Genomic DNA, 16955 nt, shown 5'->3' on the forward strand with positions numbered 1-16955 from the left:
TCGCCGCTTGTACTTCAAATATAGTCACTGAGCCCTAGCGCTACCCTTGCTTAGGCTTTACTTCCTTGCGTGCAAGGTCTTGGATGCTGCCACGCCGCCGTGGCTCGCTTAGGCAGGCTGTTCGTGCTTGGGACAGGCTTGAACTCAGAAAGGCAGCTGGACGTTTTCGGGGATGTTCAGCGCCGTCTGAGGGCTTCAATACCTGCGGCGCGCGAGCAGAGTGTATGCTTATGTTGGATTAGAGAGGCTCCCGAGTGGAGAGCCGCAGCAGACTGGTGCTAAGACTGAATCCTCTTTCTGATATAAAGACATTTTACAAGGTGTAGTCTTTTTCATTCTTTATACCTCGATGGTTTATGTGGGATAACTTTATGCTAAACAATCCTATACCCATACCCCTGTAATAACAGTATACCAGGCCAGTAACGGCCTCTACCCTTTATCCAGATGCTACCACTGTCTTATGTACTCATGTATTCCACTGGACATTTTCCCTGAACATCTAGAGGTCTATCCATCCACACATGGCCGCCTGGCGAAATGGCATCGCGTCTGACTACGATGACACGGCGATCAGGAGATTGCAGGTTCGACCCCTGCGGTGGTCATTTTTGGCGCTTATTCTGTTTTCGATCAAAACGTCAAAACATACCTAAATTGCACCTCAAGCTCAAGTGCTAAATAGCCTCTGACACACCTATCCGAAGAAAACGCTCTTACGGTGTGTAGTGCACGGCATGCCATGGGAATTTTTGACCCGCCAGGCCTGGTTGGTTATCCTTTTGGAAGGCTTACCAGCTCGTAAGATATGTCAATTTTATATTCCAGGGTTGTCAGGTAACTAATAAGTTTCAAGATCAGTAAGCTGATTCTGAAATAAGGGTCCTCAGAAGGCCCTGGTGATTGATCTTGTTGGGAGCGGGTCAGGGTCTGTCAGAGCACACCATAATATTTGTTTTTCTCTCTCTTGGTTCCTCGGCGGTGTCTTGATTGACCCGCAATCTGAGTTGTGCCTCAGGGTTCTAACTTCTGGCAAGGGGCCCACCCATCTTGGGAATTCATATTTGGTCGGCCATGTTCGATATGGCGTTCGATGCGCCGTGGTTACTCAGTAGTCAGTGCTCGCGCTCAGCGCTCAGTCGCTGACTCTGACACTGATCGGTGCTTGTGATTATTCTGGTTCATGCAGCAGCGCGAACTTGAATGCCCCACGAATTCAACATCTAAGTATTACCGTTTCCAAAACAAGGAAGTTGAACAACAAAGGCAAACAACTCAATCCTGGCTGGGGCGCGCGTTTCCAATTTCTGTCCTAACTCTATATCATGATGTAGAATGCAGGGCGCGCTTGCCAAGCGTCGTCTCACGTCTGTAACGCTCCGTCTACTTACTCGTCAGCCGGTGCTAATCGCATGGTAGCAGGATACACCGCGATCACGTTCAAACGAACGGCAAACAAAGATTCGACTCCAAAATCTGTGTTCACATCCTGGATGGGCTGCTGCACGAAGAGCCGTGCAGACAATTGAAAGCGGAGGCATCGTGATGATTCAGAGAGTTACCTCTCAGGTACAATAATATTTTTATTTCCTCTTACCGACATATTCCTTCCAGAAACCTGTTGCTGGACTTGACACTTATCAGGTACGTGATGCATCGACTGCTCGTGCGCGCTTGATCTGCTATATTGAGACATCTTCATCAGAAGCTCAAGGGTCTGTGTTATCGTACTCTTAAAAGCTAAAGAAGGCACGCATGGCCTATCAAGCTGTCAGAACCCATGTTTGCGGTTCAGGCAATTGACGATGTGCCTCAGGTAGCCCCTGTCACCGATAGTTGGTTAAACGCGTACGTTGTGGATATCAAGTTGATCACACCTATGATCCGATCCTAAACTTGATACCTATCGGACAATCCCACCCTCAGTGACCCCAAGGCAGTAAAAACGAGCTCGCCGCGAATGCGATTTACGACGGATGGACATGTCAGTAAACATATAGGATTCCACCTAGTCTCGAGCTAGACGTTCCGGGATCGCTTGGGGACCACCTTAGGTTTATGTAAGTCTGTTGAATGAATGGGGTCCAGGGGTAAATAAAGGCTGACTGACCGATTAGTGCTGATAAATATTTTGGCTTGACAGCGCCTGGTGCTATTGATATGTCTTTAACACCAAGGGTCGTTTTGCGTTAAATGACGAAAGAAAGCGTCGCTTAGGGCATAAATTGCGATTCGCCACATGTCTGTCTTCTGTGCATTTAGGGGGCTGAAATGTCGCATCATTCCGGTGTGCTCACATATTCTTCCAGGTTACAATATCAATGTTGGTGGATCAGTGTTGATGATACGCGTTGTTTTCGTTCTGCCGTGGAAGCTATGTACCTGAGATTGTGATGAAACGACGCATCAAACAATGGCTCTGAGAGAAACTAACATGTCAGTCGGACCTTGGCTTGGTTTTTATAGACCAATGGCAATAATTAGCACATTGTTCGGAAAAATACCCATCTTCAGAATAGCCTGCACCATGAGTCTCGTGTCGTCATCGCTAGTTACCTCCATGGCAGACCTTTCCACTGGATGCTTGAAGACGAAGATGTCCAGCGCACGAGACAAGACATCTTGTCAAGTCTGTGCCCGGGCAGCCCGGCAAGTGCTCGACATCTGTCATTATGAGGTGGACACGTATCACTGTGGGATATTTAAAATACCTACAGATGTGAATCTTGCCTGTTTTGGAGCAAACAAGTTGCCCTCCGAACGACTCTAGTTGATGCAGCCAGTCGCCTCTATTTGCAATGTGGCAAGCACGGGTGCCGAAAGTGTTAACCTTATTATTATGGTATTGTGCAGTTGGTTGGTTACAATGTAGTAAACCGGAACTTCCTGTCATGGCTGTCATGTATGTACCTTATCAGATAAGAAGACAGGCTCGGACAGGGGTGATGCATTTCGTACATCCATCTAATTCTATGAGAAACAGTTACCTACAGGATATCAATGAGGCGACGATGAAGCAAGTTAGAAAAGGGTCTGATCGACCCACAAGGTGCGCAGACACGCACCCAGAGATCTGGCACCGGAAAGATTGAGGGGGAACGTCCGTCGAAGTAGAACTCCGAATGGCCTTTAAAGCCGCCCGATTAGGGCCGATGAGCTTCGGACCACTGCAGGTAATATCGATCGACCCTTGAAAGACTTGCCAAGAAATGGGGACAACAAGTCTGCTGAGAGCGCTGACTCGGAGTCATGAGCATGTGGACGCGTGTGAATCCGATATTTCTTCTGTTTATCCAATAATAAGATTCTTTGATGCACACAGGTGGCTCTGATGAAATGGATGTAAGGTTCGCCGCGCGCGATAGCGGATGTATGATCAGCATCCTTGTGCGCGAAATAGTGTACCAACAAGATGCATTATGAAGGTCGGTTGCTGGGTAAGTATGCAGAATAACGAGCAGATCGCCGTTTAAACGTTTATGAGTTGTCAATGGATGCTGAAGGGTTTCGACGGGACCGGCTGGTGCTTTATTAGGCAGGTGGAGGTCGAAGACGGTCGTGTGCAATTCAAAAGTTTCGCGGAGTGCCAATTGGTGCCAAGCAGAAATTGATTATATAACCTTACGACCAAACATGGGTTTGCACGATAACACCATCTGGGTCATTATCAGATAATTCTTATTTTTTCCAGGCACTCCTGTATACATACAACTTATGTGTGGACGTCGACTATAAAGGGGGCCATGCTTCGAGGGTGTCCTTGGTGTGAGTTTACTTGGGCTCTCTTTTTCATTCATGGCTGTCACCGACAAGTCTCTGCGATCCACCCGAAACCAGCTGTACCCGCAACAAGCATGGTATTGCATTGGACTCTTCATTTTTATCGTTGCAATCTTCCAATGGATCTCTTTCTTTCACTCCAAGTTCGCCGGGAAGCGTCCAACGTCCAACGCCTCCGACACAGAACATGCTTCTGAGCACCGTCGTCACGCTTTTTCTTGGCGTCGCATTCCATTGGGACTCATCAATGCGTACCGCGTCATTTCTTTCCGCTGGACACTCGAATTTGGAAAGTCATACACCCTCAACATGGCTGAGGTTTTTGTGACGGTGGCGTACATTGTTTTCCTTTTTGTATGGGCATTTATCAACAGTGAGTTCCCTGGCAATGTCACTCGCACATTCTGAGAGAGCTTCTAGCAACCGACCTCGAGAGCCAAAAATTGGACATCTCATACTGGTGCAACCGCTCAGGCATGCTGGCGTCGAGCCAGTTCCCACTGATCACTGCACTTGGAACTAAAAACAACATAGTATCCTGTACGGCTTCTGTGCTTGCATATTAACTTGCTTTGCTGACTGCCTGCAGTAATCACCGGTATCAGCTATGACAAGGTAAATCTATTTACGATATTCGCCATTGCTCTATTCTAACGTGATATATCTTCAAGCTCAACTACGCTCATCGCATGATGTCTAGAGTTGCCTTCGTATTGCTCTGGGTTCATGTAGGTGGTGAGGTTGTCCGACGTGCACCGTACGTGCAACATGTATAAAGGATTCAATGCATTAACACGACACAGATTCCAACCATACTTAACGCAGCCATGGCTCTTATGGGGCTTGGTTGCCATGGTCGCATCTACCATTCTATGTATCGTCTCCTTGCGCCCCGTCCGATCCCAAGCATACGAGCTTTTCTTCTACGTTCATTTCGCTATGGTTTCGTGAGCCTATTCCAATTCTATTGCTTTGCCACACTCACAAACTTTTTCAGCATTTTCCTCATCGGCGCTTACATCCACACACAAGATTCTGAGTGAGTTTCATCAAATACACAACTTACATGTTCCACGCTGATAATCACCAGCGTCGCCTTCTGGATCTACCCCTGTTTCGTAATATGGGGATTGGACCGGTTCATTCGGATCCTTCGTCTAGTGGTATTCAACCACTCATACTTCGGATTCAGGTCAGGGTCTACGATGGACGCGACCGCTGAACTCCTATCAGATGATTTTGTTCGGTTGCGTTTCCACCGCCCGTCTCATTTCCACTGGACGCCCGGGCAAACTGCCTATCTTATCATGCCGTCCGTCTCACGCTTGCCATTCGAGGCCCACCCTTTCACCATTGCGAGCTTCGATTCGACCCTTTTTGATGTGCCTAAGGAACAGAAACCAACAAGTGAAAAATATGCTGAGATCGGCCTTGCAGAAGAGAATCTCGGTTCTAGTGCTCCGTTCTGGAAAGAGCTCGTATTTTTCATAAACGTGAGGGAAGGATTCACTGCCCGCTTGAAAGATGCTGCCTTGAAGGGTGACAAAGTAAAAGTTTTTGTCGATGGGCCATACGGGCCTTCTCCTGACCTGGGTTCATATGACACATCTGTGCTCATTGCTGGTTAGTCGCTGAACTTTCTACATGTCGAACATTGCTCATGCATGTCCCTCTTTCAGGTGGATCCGGAGTCTCGTATACACTACCGGTATTGTTGGATACAATAGAGTATGTCGACTGGATTACCGATTCTGTATATTTAACCTGATTTTTTTTGTTTCAGGCGTGTCCGCAACGGTGAAAGCAGGTGCCGTCGTGTTGTTTTCATTTGGTCAATTCGGAGTGTCGGTAAGAATTACCAATCCGAGGCTTGTGGCGAGATTAATGTGTCTATGCTCCTTAGATCATATTCACTGGATCGACGATGTGCTTATCCGGGCACTACGGCTTGCACCTCCTTCTTTATCTATTTCAATCCACATTCACGTTACCGACACACCAGCAACTATTGAGACTTTTCCACGATCGTCTGGTCGAACTGACGACGTCAAACCTGTGCGCGACGATTCCCGCTCTGAGGTGGTCGAGCTGCAGGATGGAAAAGCTATGGAAATAACCAATGACTCCCTTTTCGCGATAGAGTCGGTCAAGCTTGCACATCAAAGGGCCGACCTCCGGGCTATCCTCAGAGACGAAGTGACAGCGGCGACGGGCAGGATGTCTGTTAGCGGTCAGTTTTCGCCTTCATACGCTGCAGATTACAGTAACACTGACTTTGTTTTCAGTGTGTGGCTCACAAAGCATAACTCGGTCTGTTCGTGGTGCTCTTAGGTTCCCAGTTTCTAGTCCTCTCAGTGTAGCCAACGGTGGGCCGAGTGTGACTCTACACATCGAGTCGTTTGGTTACGCTTGAAAGAGGATTTGAATGTCTACACTGAAACAGACCTTAGATATTATTGATATTTACGAAATGATAATATGCCCATGTACTTCGAGTGATTCTTGCGGATCTCGGACAAGGGATATTTAGATGACCTCGGGGCTGACTGCAATTGATGCCTATCTGTATTGAAATTCTACCCTTCTGCATTCCCATGAACTGTTCCTGCGATGTAGTCGACTTGTGCTTGGAAAGGTGCCCCTGGAGCTTGATCGTCGATCGTATAACCTTACCGAAGGAATGGGTCAGTGGTTGTTGCCCAGGAAAAAGACTTCACACGCAAAATCATGCTAACTCAGCTTGTCAACTGGACCTGAGGGGAAGGGGTATCTAGTACGGCATCACAGATGCCAGCACAGTCCCTGGAGGTGGGAGTCCGCGGTTGGTGCGGTCCAGCAACTGCCCAACTACTAGCATGCACCGTTGTCGCTACGTGTGCAATTCTTATTACAGGTCGTATGGCTACTGCCGTGATTTGAAATAATCATAGACCCATTGTTCATGCCGTTGCTTCCTGACCGGCCCTTGTTGCCGTGGTCGACTTGGCGCCGGCGGTGTAGACACAGGCAATAATTATTCAAGGTGACCTACCTGCACTAGTTCCGTTCTGGTGGTTACCAGGTAGCGAGTGGAAGCACGTATTTGTATTAATCGTCTGTAGCTGCAGGGGATCTAAAGCCTAAACCCCGCGGATGATGATATCTGTAGAATCTATGTGCATTGTGCGATTAGTGCAAGAACCATTATCAGCGTCACAGTGACCAAAGAAGAAGCCGATCACGAGAATAGTAGAGTGGTGAAAGCGTGTAATCATAATATGTGCCTGACAGTGCTGGTACTCACAGATACTTTCATAAGTGCTATGTATGCGACTCTGGCATGACAAAAATCCCATGTATGATGTCGCTCGCTCGAGCCTCGAAGCCACTGTAAGTTTTTTTTGCTTGCCGGGTGCCTTCATAATGTCGTGGACTGCTGGCCGACAATTTAGGACAAATTGTAGCATAAGATCGACCGTAGATCCAGGCATATATGAATACATTAAGGAGAGGACAAATCTAGCATCAGAAGTGACTCAAATACCTTAAGATGCTCTTGTTCTCCTAGTTTCATAGCTAGGCAGTCTTTTGACTTTGCATCCGCTCGTTGTTCATGATGTGTGGGGTTTGAACGGATATGCGATCGCAGAAGGCGTCATGTCGGATCATACAAAGCCATTGTACCTTCCGCTCACGCCATGCAGAAGAAACAATTATCAGTGAGGTGCGAGTAGTATTACCTGAGGCCCACACTAGTAACACTGGCGGCTGGGTGAAGGAATTTTGAAGTGTTCAAAGGGTGATGTCAGAGCAGTGGCGGGAATTACGCGACCAAGAGAGGTAACGGTTTTGACTGCCGAAAGACTTGCATTCAACTGGTGGGCGAGACGTTTTAGAGGTCGAATAGAGATACATATAAGCACCAAAAGAGAAAGGGCATCCCAAGTGAAAGTCTTGAAACGTCGGATATTCAAATCAGGATGTGAGGTATGGTGAACGTGAACGACTATTACTCACCATACAGCGCCGAAATCGAAGAGCTTGAGACAGGAAACAAGACCCGTATGCTGTTTCAACTCAGTAGGCTGATGACGAGAGGGTAGACAAGTTCTAGCAAGGCGACCATAGTATGATCATCTCCTGCAGTTCTTTGATCTATGGAATTCACTCGAGGTTCTGGATTTACTGAGAGTACTTCCTGCTAGCGCGCAAGTACTTCGAACGACTTTATTCCGTTTTTTTTTGTGATACCGGGATAATCTTCAGAGCACTCCTGAAGCTCTTGCCAAGATGCGCACATCTGACCAGCTGAAATATATACTCAATAACCTCCCTTCACAGTCATAGTTCGAGTGGCGACTCTTGTTGTGCCTCCCACCTCGAGTTGCGCAACCTAGTAAGCAGTATTCCCGAATTTGACGAGGGCTTTGAGAGTCGTCCGCGATGGTGATTCTTTCTATCGAGAGAATCCTTTGTAGCCCTGTCGTAGGGCCAGTGTGTCGATTTAAGATGGAAATGGGGTAAAGCTCATCCCAGAAGCATAGATCCGCAGACATCAGTCTGTTTCGCGGTGGCCTGGGACCCTCTTAGGATACGTGGTATCAAGGTTCGGGGGTCCATGACCACATTGAGGTCGAGAAGGACAGCGATGTAGGGGGGATCTGATAGGCACTGGATCGTCTCATGCTTGCGCGTGATATGACTTAGTTCTGCATGGTGATGCCTCCACGTTTTGTCGGAAATAAAAATGTGTGACACGCGTTTCATATCATCAGGGCCAAGGTCGGAATCCATTTTATCGACTGGCGGCTGCAAATGGCGACATTACACCGCGCTTATGCGATGCCAGCGTTGCAAAGTTCATTCTTGGGCTTGAGCACTGCATCTAGCACTTTACAGCGATATCTTAGAAACGATATCGCTTGAACAACGTTTGGAGGCTTACCTTGACCGTTCGGTTCGTCAAATTCCGACTCATGCATCGACTCGGAGAATGACAGACCATAATTGATAATTACTGACACTGTGGTTGATGTGCAACAGCCGGTATACCGATTGTTTGAACAGGTCTCCAATTGTGGGCCGTGGCTGTGAAATATTTATAATCGATGATGAATAATCTAAAATCCAACTGGGTGATAGGCATCAGTTCTTCAGCTTCTGCCATCGTTACTCAGAATCAGTCAGCCCAGCGCTCGCTAAGCATGTCTTGTAGTGCTGTGCACTCAGGCCTGTCGGTGCTGCGTGCCACCCAGGATCTCCTGATGATCCACAACCAGCCTGACAAATATATCTATTTCAAACTCGTTCAGCCTGTCGAGGTTGGCTATAAAATACGCGATGTGGATTCCCGTCTCAAGATCTCCAATCAATACCATTCAAAGCATTTCATACCTAGTTCACCATGTCTGATTCTTCGACCTCCGCACTCTTCTCCCCGATCCGCGTAGGCAACATCAACTTGCAGCACCGCGTCGTCCTTGCCCCGCTCACCCGTATACGTGCACACGCAGATCACGTCCCAACCCCACAAGCGTCAGCGTACTACTCTCAGAGAGGGTCTACCCCCGGAACTCTTCTTATCACAGAGGGCACATTCATATCTCAGAACGCTGGTGGTTATGATCATGTCCCTGGGATATATACCGATGCCCATGTGGAGGGATGGAAAAAGGTATGTTGTATCTTGTTTAACAATGATGAGAGCTGACTCACGCCACGGACTGCAGGTGACAGAAGCGGTCCATGAGAAGGGCTCTTTCATTTTCCTACAACTCTGGGCGCTCGGCCGTACCGCAGACACAGCCGTTCTTGCCAAGGAAGACAATAGTCCCCACGTCAGTGCCTCACCCATCTTCATGCCTGGAAAAACAGACGTGCCACGCGCACTCACCACGGATGAAATCAAGGAGTACGTTGCCACGTATGCCACCGCCGCAAAAAATGCCATTCGAGCTGGTTTCGATGGCGTTGAAATTCACGGCGCAAATGGCTACTTGATCGACCAGTTCATGCAAGACGTCAGTAACGAACGCACAGATGAATATGGCGGAAGCATCGAGAATCGCGCAAGGTTTGCACTTGCAATAACGGATGCCGTTGTGGAGGCCATTGGTGCTGAGAGAACGGGGTTCCGAATGAGCCCCTGGGGCATATTAAGCGGTACGTGTCACATCATTCAATACTAGCGATCTTTATTTAGCTGATCTGCGGTGCAGGTATGGGCATGGCAGACCCCAAACCCCAGTTCTCCTACGTGGTTGAGCAGCTGCGCAAACACAAACTCGCATACATCCACGTCGTAGAGCCGATGCCTGCCGAAGTCACTGCTGAGAAAAACAGCGATTTCCTCCGTGATATTTGGCAAGGGGTTGAGGGCAGTACGTTCATCAGCACAAACGGATATACCCGGGATACCGCAATCGAGACGGTAGACAAGAAAGGCGGCCTCATTGGATTCGGGAGGTTGTTTATGCCAAACGTGAGTTATTTGTTTCCTAGACTAGGTAGGCAGTGACTAATACATCCCCTCTACTAGCCCGATCTTCCATTCCGTCTGCGAAAGGGCATCGCGCTTGAGCGGGGTGACCAAGCAACATGGTACATGCGCGGCAATCTCACACCAGCGGGTTATTCGGATTGGCCCTTCGCGCCGGAGAATGATCAGCAATAGAGCAGCAAATTCTGACATGGTCTTGTAAGCAATATACCTCCGAATAGAAGTTACCTTACTGTATGCACCCAATATTGTGCTTAATCTTTGATTCTTTATCTCAGTCTATCTTACGGTGCGACTTAAGTGGTGACAGTTCACCGTGTTTTTGACCAAGAGGCACCAAGCCGGAAGTACGTCGGATATCAGGTTGTCGGACTAGATTGTACACATCTTACTTTCCAGCGTCAGTCTGAAATCATCTCTCAGTCATCATTATGGCCCGTCGTCGGCCTGTCACCGTTGAGTCTTCAAGCTCATCAGAATCAGACTCTGATTTAGACTTTTCTTCGGCGTCATCGCGCAAGACTTCCCCAAATCCTCCAGCAGAGAAATCTGCTTCCAGCACTGAACCCTTGAAAGGGAGAAACTGTAAGCGTAAGTCGTTAGGCGACGATAATAACAACAATACGAAGAGTTCAGAATGTCCACCATGGTAAGTCGTATTGTATAGCACATGTATGGACTTAATCTCGTGTTTTCAGGCAAAAAAAGGACAAGTAAGCATATAAAGCACCGATAATCTAAATTCATCTCGCACAAGCACCCGCCGGCTAGCATCCAACTCCATACCGATCTTAAAAAACTCCAGGAGCTGGAAAAGAAACTCCACCGCACAGGTAATCCAGCGTTGGAAAAAGCATTGATAGAGTTGTGGCACGACATCGTCTGCCCGGTGGTGAAAAGTCAGCAGAATTGCACCGCCAATATTTCGCATATAGTGGTGCCCGACGTTTGTCTTTAGTTTCTTGCTGCTGCACGCTGCTGGCGAGTACAAGAAAGATGGGCGGTCCCTTTCGCAGCTCTACATCTCTTCACACACTCTCTCCATCGCTTTCCGCGCTGATGAAGGCTCGCAGAAATGATAGGTCCCTGTCAATGTCCTTTGGCGCCGCTGGCCAGGATCACCCGGCCGGTTATTCATTCACTTTGGATAATGTGGAGCCTGAACTGGAATTACTACGGAGTCTTCTATTCCCTATCCCAACTGTTTTCTTCACGAAGATAATGAGCGTTGATGCAACGCGATCGAGGGCACTGCGCACGCTGCAAGACAACGCATGGCTCCATTAACTTTTTCAGCCTGTCGGGGTTCTCTCACTGTTGACAATTGGAGAGTCACGCACCACCTTCCAAGATATTGGTCTGAATAGAGCATGCTCAGACTGAATTTTTCAATACTGTTTACACACCACCGACTAGTTTGGAGTTTGAGGTACCAGCTGCTGCTTGCCGCCCTATGCTATTCGAGTATGCAATGAGTGTGACAGGTACGCCTATAATCCGACAGCCAAATAACTAAGCAGTTGCGGCAGCAGTCGCAGCAGTGGCGCAGCATTTTCACGATGCCCCTTGGCGTGATATGACTTGGTTCTGCATGGTGATGCAGTTCACCGCTTTGTCGTAAATGAAAATTTGTGACATGCGTTTCATATCATCAGGGCCAAGGTCAGGATCCATTTTATCCACTGGCAGGTGCAAATGATGCGTTGCCAGAGGTTGCCAGTGTCGCAAAGTCCGTTCTTGAGCTTGAGCGCTCGAGCACTACATCTAGCACTTTACAGCGATATCTTAGAAACGATATTGCTTGAACAACAACATTTAGAAGCTTACCTTGACCCCTTGGTTTGTCAAATTCCATTGACTCGGAGAATGACTTAATCAATCATTACTGAAGTTGATGTACAACGTCGTGAAGGCTGGCCCTGCAGTTAACGTTGTGGCTGTGAAATATTTATAATCGATGATGAATAATCTGAAATCCGACTCGGTGATGTCGTTACTCAGAGTCAGTCAGCCTGGCCAGCGCTAGCTGAGCATATCACAACTAATTTCGCAGCGCGACCTGCCGGTGCTGGGTGCCATCAGGGTTTCCTGATGGCCTACAGCCGGCCTGACAAATCTATCTATTTTAAACTCGTTCAGCCTGGATATAAAACACACGATGTCGATTGCCCAGACTTTCAATCAATATCATTCAAAGCCTTTCATACCTAGTTTGCAATAGATCACATGTCTGCTTCTTCCATCTCCGCACTCTTCTCCCCCATCCGCGTAGGCAACATCAACTTACAGCACCGCGTCGTCCTTGCCCCACTCACCCGTATACGTGCACACGCAAATCACGTCCCAACCCCACAAGCACCAGCATACTACTCTCAGAGAGGGTCTGCCCCTGGCACTCTTCTTATCACAGAGGGCACGTTCATATCTCAGAGGGCTGGTGGTTATGATAATGTTCCCGGGATATACACCGATGCCCATGTGGAGGGATGGAAAAAGGTGTGTTGTATCTTGCTTAAATGATGAGAGCTGACTCACGCCCCGGACTGCAGGTGACAGAAGCAGTCCACGAGAAGGGCTCTTTCATTTTCCTACAACTCTGGGCGCTTGGCCGTACGGCAGAAACAGCCGTTCTTGCCAAAGAGGATAATAGTCCTCTCGTCAGTGCCTCACCCATCCCCCTCTCGGGAAAAACAGACGTACCACGCGCGCTCACCACGAATGAAATCAAAGAATACGTTGCCACGTATAGCACTGCGGCAAAGAATGCCATTCGGGCTGGTTTCGATGGCGTTGAAATTCATGGCGCAAATGGCTACTTGATCGACCAGTTCATACAAGACGTCAGCAACCAACGCACAGATGAATATGGCGGAAGCATCGAGAATCGCGCAAGGTTTGCACTCGAAGTAACGCATGCCATTGTTGAAGCCATTGGTGCTGAGAGGACGGGGTTCCGAATGAGCCCGTGGGGCACATTCAGCAGTACGTGTCGCATCATTCAATACTAGCGATCTTTATTTAGTTGATCTGCGGTGCAGGTATGGGCATGGCAGACCCCAAACCCCAATTCTCCTACGTGGTTCAGCAGCTGCGCAAACACAAACTCGCATACATCCACGTCGTAGAGCCGATGCCTGCCGAAGTCACTGCTGAGAAAAACAGCGATTTCCTCCGCGATATCTGGCAAGGGGTTGAGGGCAGTACATTCATCAGCACAAACGGATATACCCGGGATACCGCAATTGAGACGGTAGACAAGAAAGGCGGCCTCATTGGATTCGGGAGGTTGTTTATGCCAAACGTGAGTTATTTGTTTCCTAGACTAGGTAGGCAGTGACTAATACATCCCCTCTACTAGCCCGATCTTCCATTCCGTCTGCGAAAGGGCATCGCGCTTGAGCGGGGTGACCAAGCAACATGGTACATGGGCGGTAATCTCACACCGGCAGGTTATTCGGATTGGCCCTTTGCGCCAGAGAATGATCAGCAATAGAGCAGGTCTTGTAAGTATATACCTTAGAATAGATGTTACCTTACTGTATACACCCGATATCACGCTTAATCTTCATCTCAGTCTATCTTACGGCGCGACTTGAGTGGTGACTTCATCGTGTTTTTGACCAAGAGACACCAAGACGGAAGTACAGGTTGTCGGACTAGATTGTCGGATCAGGTATGTGTGTATACATGAGTTGGGTTTCTCGACAGTCGTGCAACCGAGGGCACCAGAAGTCTTTCATTGCAAGGAATGTACAGACTCGGTCGTGCACGTCCTTGATGTTGATCCACATCTTTGATATTTCTAGAAGAAGTGTAAGTATTACTCGCACTAAACCACTGAAGGTGGAAAAAATGTTCAAAGACGTTTGGAAGCACCAATTATTGAAAAGTGAACGAAAATTGCGAAGGGTACAGGCATGAGCGCAAATATAACTCACTAACACTAGACCAAGATGATAGAATCAAGGCCCGTTGAAGCCAAGTAACGATCCTATGGGGCCAGGTCGCCAACAGAGTACAAGTGGACAAATCCAGTTCACCGCTTTCATGGCCTAGAAATCGCTTCATTGATTTCCACCCTCGACTTCGACTTCGTTGGAACTAAATACCTTACCCTACTAAGATCTGGGCTTGTCGTGAATTGCATCCGTAAATGAAAGACAATAGATGGTGATAGCAGGAGTCAGTAACAGTGCATGTTCCGCAAGTAGCATATACCCATTCTCTGCCAACTCTTGATAACCCCCTGCATCGCGACCGGCCCATCTAAAGAGATCACGAACAGTTGCAAAACCTTCTTTGCTCTCGAAAACGCGACTTGACTGACGATGTTTCTATAATTCACAGAACACGCTGAAGATTTTCTGGCCGTAGGAAGGCGCGATACAGCAACGCTGGCAGAGAATGGTTTCAAGCTCCGCTTGAGGCGCATCCTGGAAGTGAACGATGTCGGAAGGCATGGGACAAAACCTTCCTCCCTGCATATAGGCCAGGAGGATTCTGCGTTGCGAATAGCATGAAGTGTGGACGACCTCTTGTGTCTCCGGAACGATGAGCTCCCGGTTGTCATCTAGTAGCCGATTAAGAGCTTCCAACATGTCTGTAGGTGCCAAGTTCAGCTCGTCAAGTACAATCCAATGTCCATGTCGGAGAGCATGGACAAGCAAGCCATCTTTGAATACGAGCTTGCCAGTGGCAGGGTCAGAAATGTATGAGCCGAAGTATCCCTGCACGTCAGTGTGCTCATGGTTATTGATACGGATGAAGTTGTGACCGGTTCTGCGAGCGAGGTATTCCACTGCGCTCGTCTTGCCTGCTGAGGTGGGCCCCTCAATGAGCACGGGAAAGCGTCAAGTCAAGACGATTCTTGCGAGGTCGACAAGCTTCTTCTCGACCTATGGCGTCGTGATATATGCCTCCATGGAATCCTCCGGGAGTGGTCCCTTCTCAAGATGAAACGGTCCAAACTTGATGAATTCTTCTATAGACCACCCAGGAGGAAAAATCGGTTCCCTGGCAAGCAATTGGGGACACCGGCAAGGATATGCTTCTATGCAAGGGCAGTTACAGTTTCTGCGCTTCCCCCGTTTAACACCATAGTGAATGCCATCAACATCCCTTCCCAAAGCGCCCGTCGCAACCCGAACGGCCCTGCAATATCTGCAGCAAACGTCAAGGCTCTCATCAAGGTGCGTATACTGTAATGTGGCTCCTTGTTTGAGCCATCTGCGAACTCTGCAACATTCATCACAGCACCTTTATCACCGACGCGCTTAATTTCTGCCATACTAACATGCGATGCATGCCACTGAGCAGCAAGTAATCGTACGCCTGTATTAGGGTGGGGCGGGAAGAGTGATTTGGATAATAGCGACCCGTCCCATAGCAGATGCTTGCCGGGAATGAGACGATTGGCACGGAGAAGGCGATAATACGCAAGCAACATGCGGTGCAGACGAATGATCCAATTTCAGCAACAGCAGGAGCCGCAGCTATGAAAGCAGGTTGTCCCTTGGATAGACATGGTTTTTGCAAGAAAGCGTATGAGCATCTACAACCAGACGTGAGACGAATGACACAAGTGCGATAAGAAAGCGCACGGATATAGCTCCTCATGAAGCTCAATGAGATGAAACGCGATGAACCTGTCTTCGATATCGTCATCATCGTGAAGCCATCTGGCGCATAAATCGGTCAAAAGAGGTCTGAACAGGTCGGGGATTGTCAGAGTAAAAGCTGGAACAGCTAGCAGTCGAGATAATGTGAATAGAGCGTGTATTGGTGCATTCGCTTCAGTTACTATATGTTGGATATGGAAGTGGTTGATATCAACAATTTTTCGTCACAACGACCAAAGTTTGCTCCAGAGCTGAGGGTGAGTTCTCCTTGGGGATCTACGCATGGGTCAGCACTGTCTAGAAGGTTGGATTTATCACATACCGAATAAACAAGAGTCTAGATGCAACGCCAGAGCACACGACTTTGAAAGAGAGACTCCGGGTTGGGAAGGATGAGAGTCCACATGCACTGGCAGGCTTGCAGCGCCAGAGTGCAGACGAACAAAAGACTCGACTCGGAGAAGAGCAGAAGTGAACGAGCCTGAGCCTGAGAGTCTTCATGCACATGCAGCGCCGGAGTACAGATGAATCAGAACAGGTGTTCGAACCTTCAAGGCGTAGTGCGAGTGAAGTATTTCAATTTTGCAATAGTCAGCAGTAACGAGTTGAACATGATCGATATCCACGGTGACTGTCACTTGAGTGAATGGATTACGAAAACAGTGCTAAGGTTACAGCGGTGGCAGTGAAACAAAGTAACGACTCTCACCACACATCGGGGTGAACGATATTTAAAAGAGGTTTATATGTTGTACAAAATGTGAAGACAATATTTAATATTTAAACTGACATAAAGATGGGTGCACGACTTCAAATTTTGGTGGTGTTTTGTGTGTCATCCAAAATATCAAATATTCACAACCATATTCCCACAGACAATATGTCAACAAATATAATAAATATAATCAGATTTTCCATGTCTGCTTCAATTTAAAGTTTGATTCTTACATAAAACTTTGGAGAAAACTTGAAGTTTTGCCAAAGCTTGACATTTAAATCGAGTTTTAATGTCATGTCATCTGTAAAACTTCAAGTTTTCTCCAAAGTTTTACATGGAAATTGAACTTTAAGTTGAAGCA

At 47.9% G+C, this 16955-nt stretch overlaps 7 protein-coding genes and 1 non-coding gene across 8 annotated transcripts; 6 read left to right on the top strand and 2 right to left on the bottom strand.

Annotated features, from left to right (window-relative positions):
* Positions 1–526: 526 nt before the first annotated feature.
* F5891DRAFT_t110 lies at positions 527–608 on the top strand. The gene has a single exon. It is a non-coding gene; the product is annotated as a tRNA-Arg (tRNA).
* Positions 609–2297: 1689 nt separating this feature from the next.
* F5891DRAFT_1062832 (uncharacterized protein) lies at positions 2298–2780 on the top strand. Its single transcript, XM_041362975.1, has 3 exons — positions 2298–2382; positions 2448–2664; positions 2716–2780. The coding sequence occupies exons 2-3, from the start codon at positions 2471–2473 to the stop codon at positions 2768–2770; spliced, it is 249 nt and encodes an 82-aa protein (XP_041219889.1). The 5' UTR covers positions 2298–2382; positions 2448–2470; the 3' UTR covers positions 2771–2780.
* Positions 2781–3795: 1015 nt separating this feature from the next.
* Positions 3796–6546, top strand: F5891DRAFT_1255959 (ferric reductase NAD binding domain-containing protein; the record flags this gene model as incomplete). The annotated part of the gene is made up of 11 exons (XM_041370003.1): positions 3796–4153; positions 4201–4320; positions 4370–4395; positions 4452–4537; positions 4584–4727; positions 4778–4819; positions 4871–5403; positions 5460–5508; positions 5564–5628; positions 5684–6010; positions 6066–6546. 11 exons carry the CDS (start codon positions 3796–3798, stop codon positions 6191–6193), a joined length of 1878 nt encoding a protein of 625 aa, XP_041219890.1. The 3' UTR covers positions 6194–6546.
* Positions 6547–8879: 2333 nt separating this feature from the next.
* On the top strand, positions 8880–10539 carry F5891DRAFT_1166182 (uncharacterized protein). Its single transcript, XM_041365420.1, has 4 exons — positions 8880–9433; positions 9489–9921; positions 9978–10240; positions 10298–10539. Exons 1-4 carry the CDS (start codon positions 9164–9166, stop codon positions 10430–10432), a joined length of 1101 nt encoding a protein of 366 aa, XP_041219891.1. The 5' UTR covers positions 8880–9163; the 3' UTR covers positions 10433–10539.
* A 150-nt stretch (positions 10540–10689) lies between these two features.
* F5891DRAFT_1281641 (uncharacterized protein) lies at positions 10690–11439 on the top strand (the record flags this gene model as incomplete). The annotated part of the gene is made up of 4 exons (XM_041370489.1): positions 10690–10907; positions 10957–10971; positions 11030–11138; positions 11194–11439. The coding sequence occupies 4 exons, from the start codon at positions 10690–10692 to the stop codon at positions 11335–11337; spliced, it is 486 nt and encodes a 161-aa protein (XP_041219892.1). The 3' UTR covers positions 11338–11439.
* An 810-nt stretch (positions 11440–12249) lies between these two features.
* F5891DRAFT_1062862 (uncharacterized protein) lies at positions 12250–13842 on the top strand. Its single transcript, XM_041362976.1, has 4 exons — positions 12250–12754; positions 12808–13240; positions 13297–13559; positions 13617–13842. The coding sequence occupies exons 1-4, from the start codon at positions 12485–12487 to the stop codon at positions 13749–13751; spliced, it is 1101 nt and encodes a 366-aa protein (XP_041219893.1). The 5' UTR covers positions 12250–12484; the 3' UTR covers positions 13752–13842.
* Positions 13843–14592: 750 nt separating this feature from the next.
* Positions 14593–15973, bottom strand: F5891DRAFT_1281643 (uncharacterized protein; the record flags this gene model as incomplete). The annotated part of the gene is made up of 2 exons (XM_041370490.1): positions 15327–15973; positions 14593–14985 (listed from the first exon to the last, which is right to left on the bottom strand). Exons 1-2 carry the CDS (start codon positions 15702–15704, stop codon positions 14593–14595), a joined length of 771 nt encoding a protein of 256 aa, XP_041219894.1. The 5' UTR covers positions 15705–15973.
* Positions 15780–16553, bottom strand: F5891DRAFT_1062869 (uncharacterized protein). The gene is made up of 3 exons (XM_041362977.1): positions 16199–16553; positions 15859–16152; positions 15780–15809 (listed from the first exon to the last, which is right to left on the bottom strand). The coding sequence occupies exons 1-2, from the start codon at positions 16381–16383 to the stop codon at positions 16101–16103; spliced, it is 237 nt and encodes a 78-aa protein (XP_041219895.1). The 5' UTR covers positions 16384–16553; the 3' UTR covers positions 15780–15809; positions 15859–16100.
* Positions 16554–16955: the final 402 nt, after the last annotated feature.

Source organism: Suillus fuscotomentosus, assembly GCF_016647785.1.
Source record: "Suillus fuscotomentosus strain FC203 chromosome Unknown F5891scaffold_81, whole genome shotgun sequence".
Taxonomy (NCBI): domain Eukaryota; kingdom Fungi; phylum Basidiomycota; class Agaricomycetes; order Boletales; family Suillaceae; genus Suillus; species Suillus fuscotomentosus.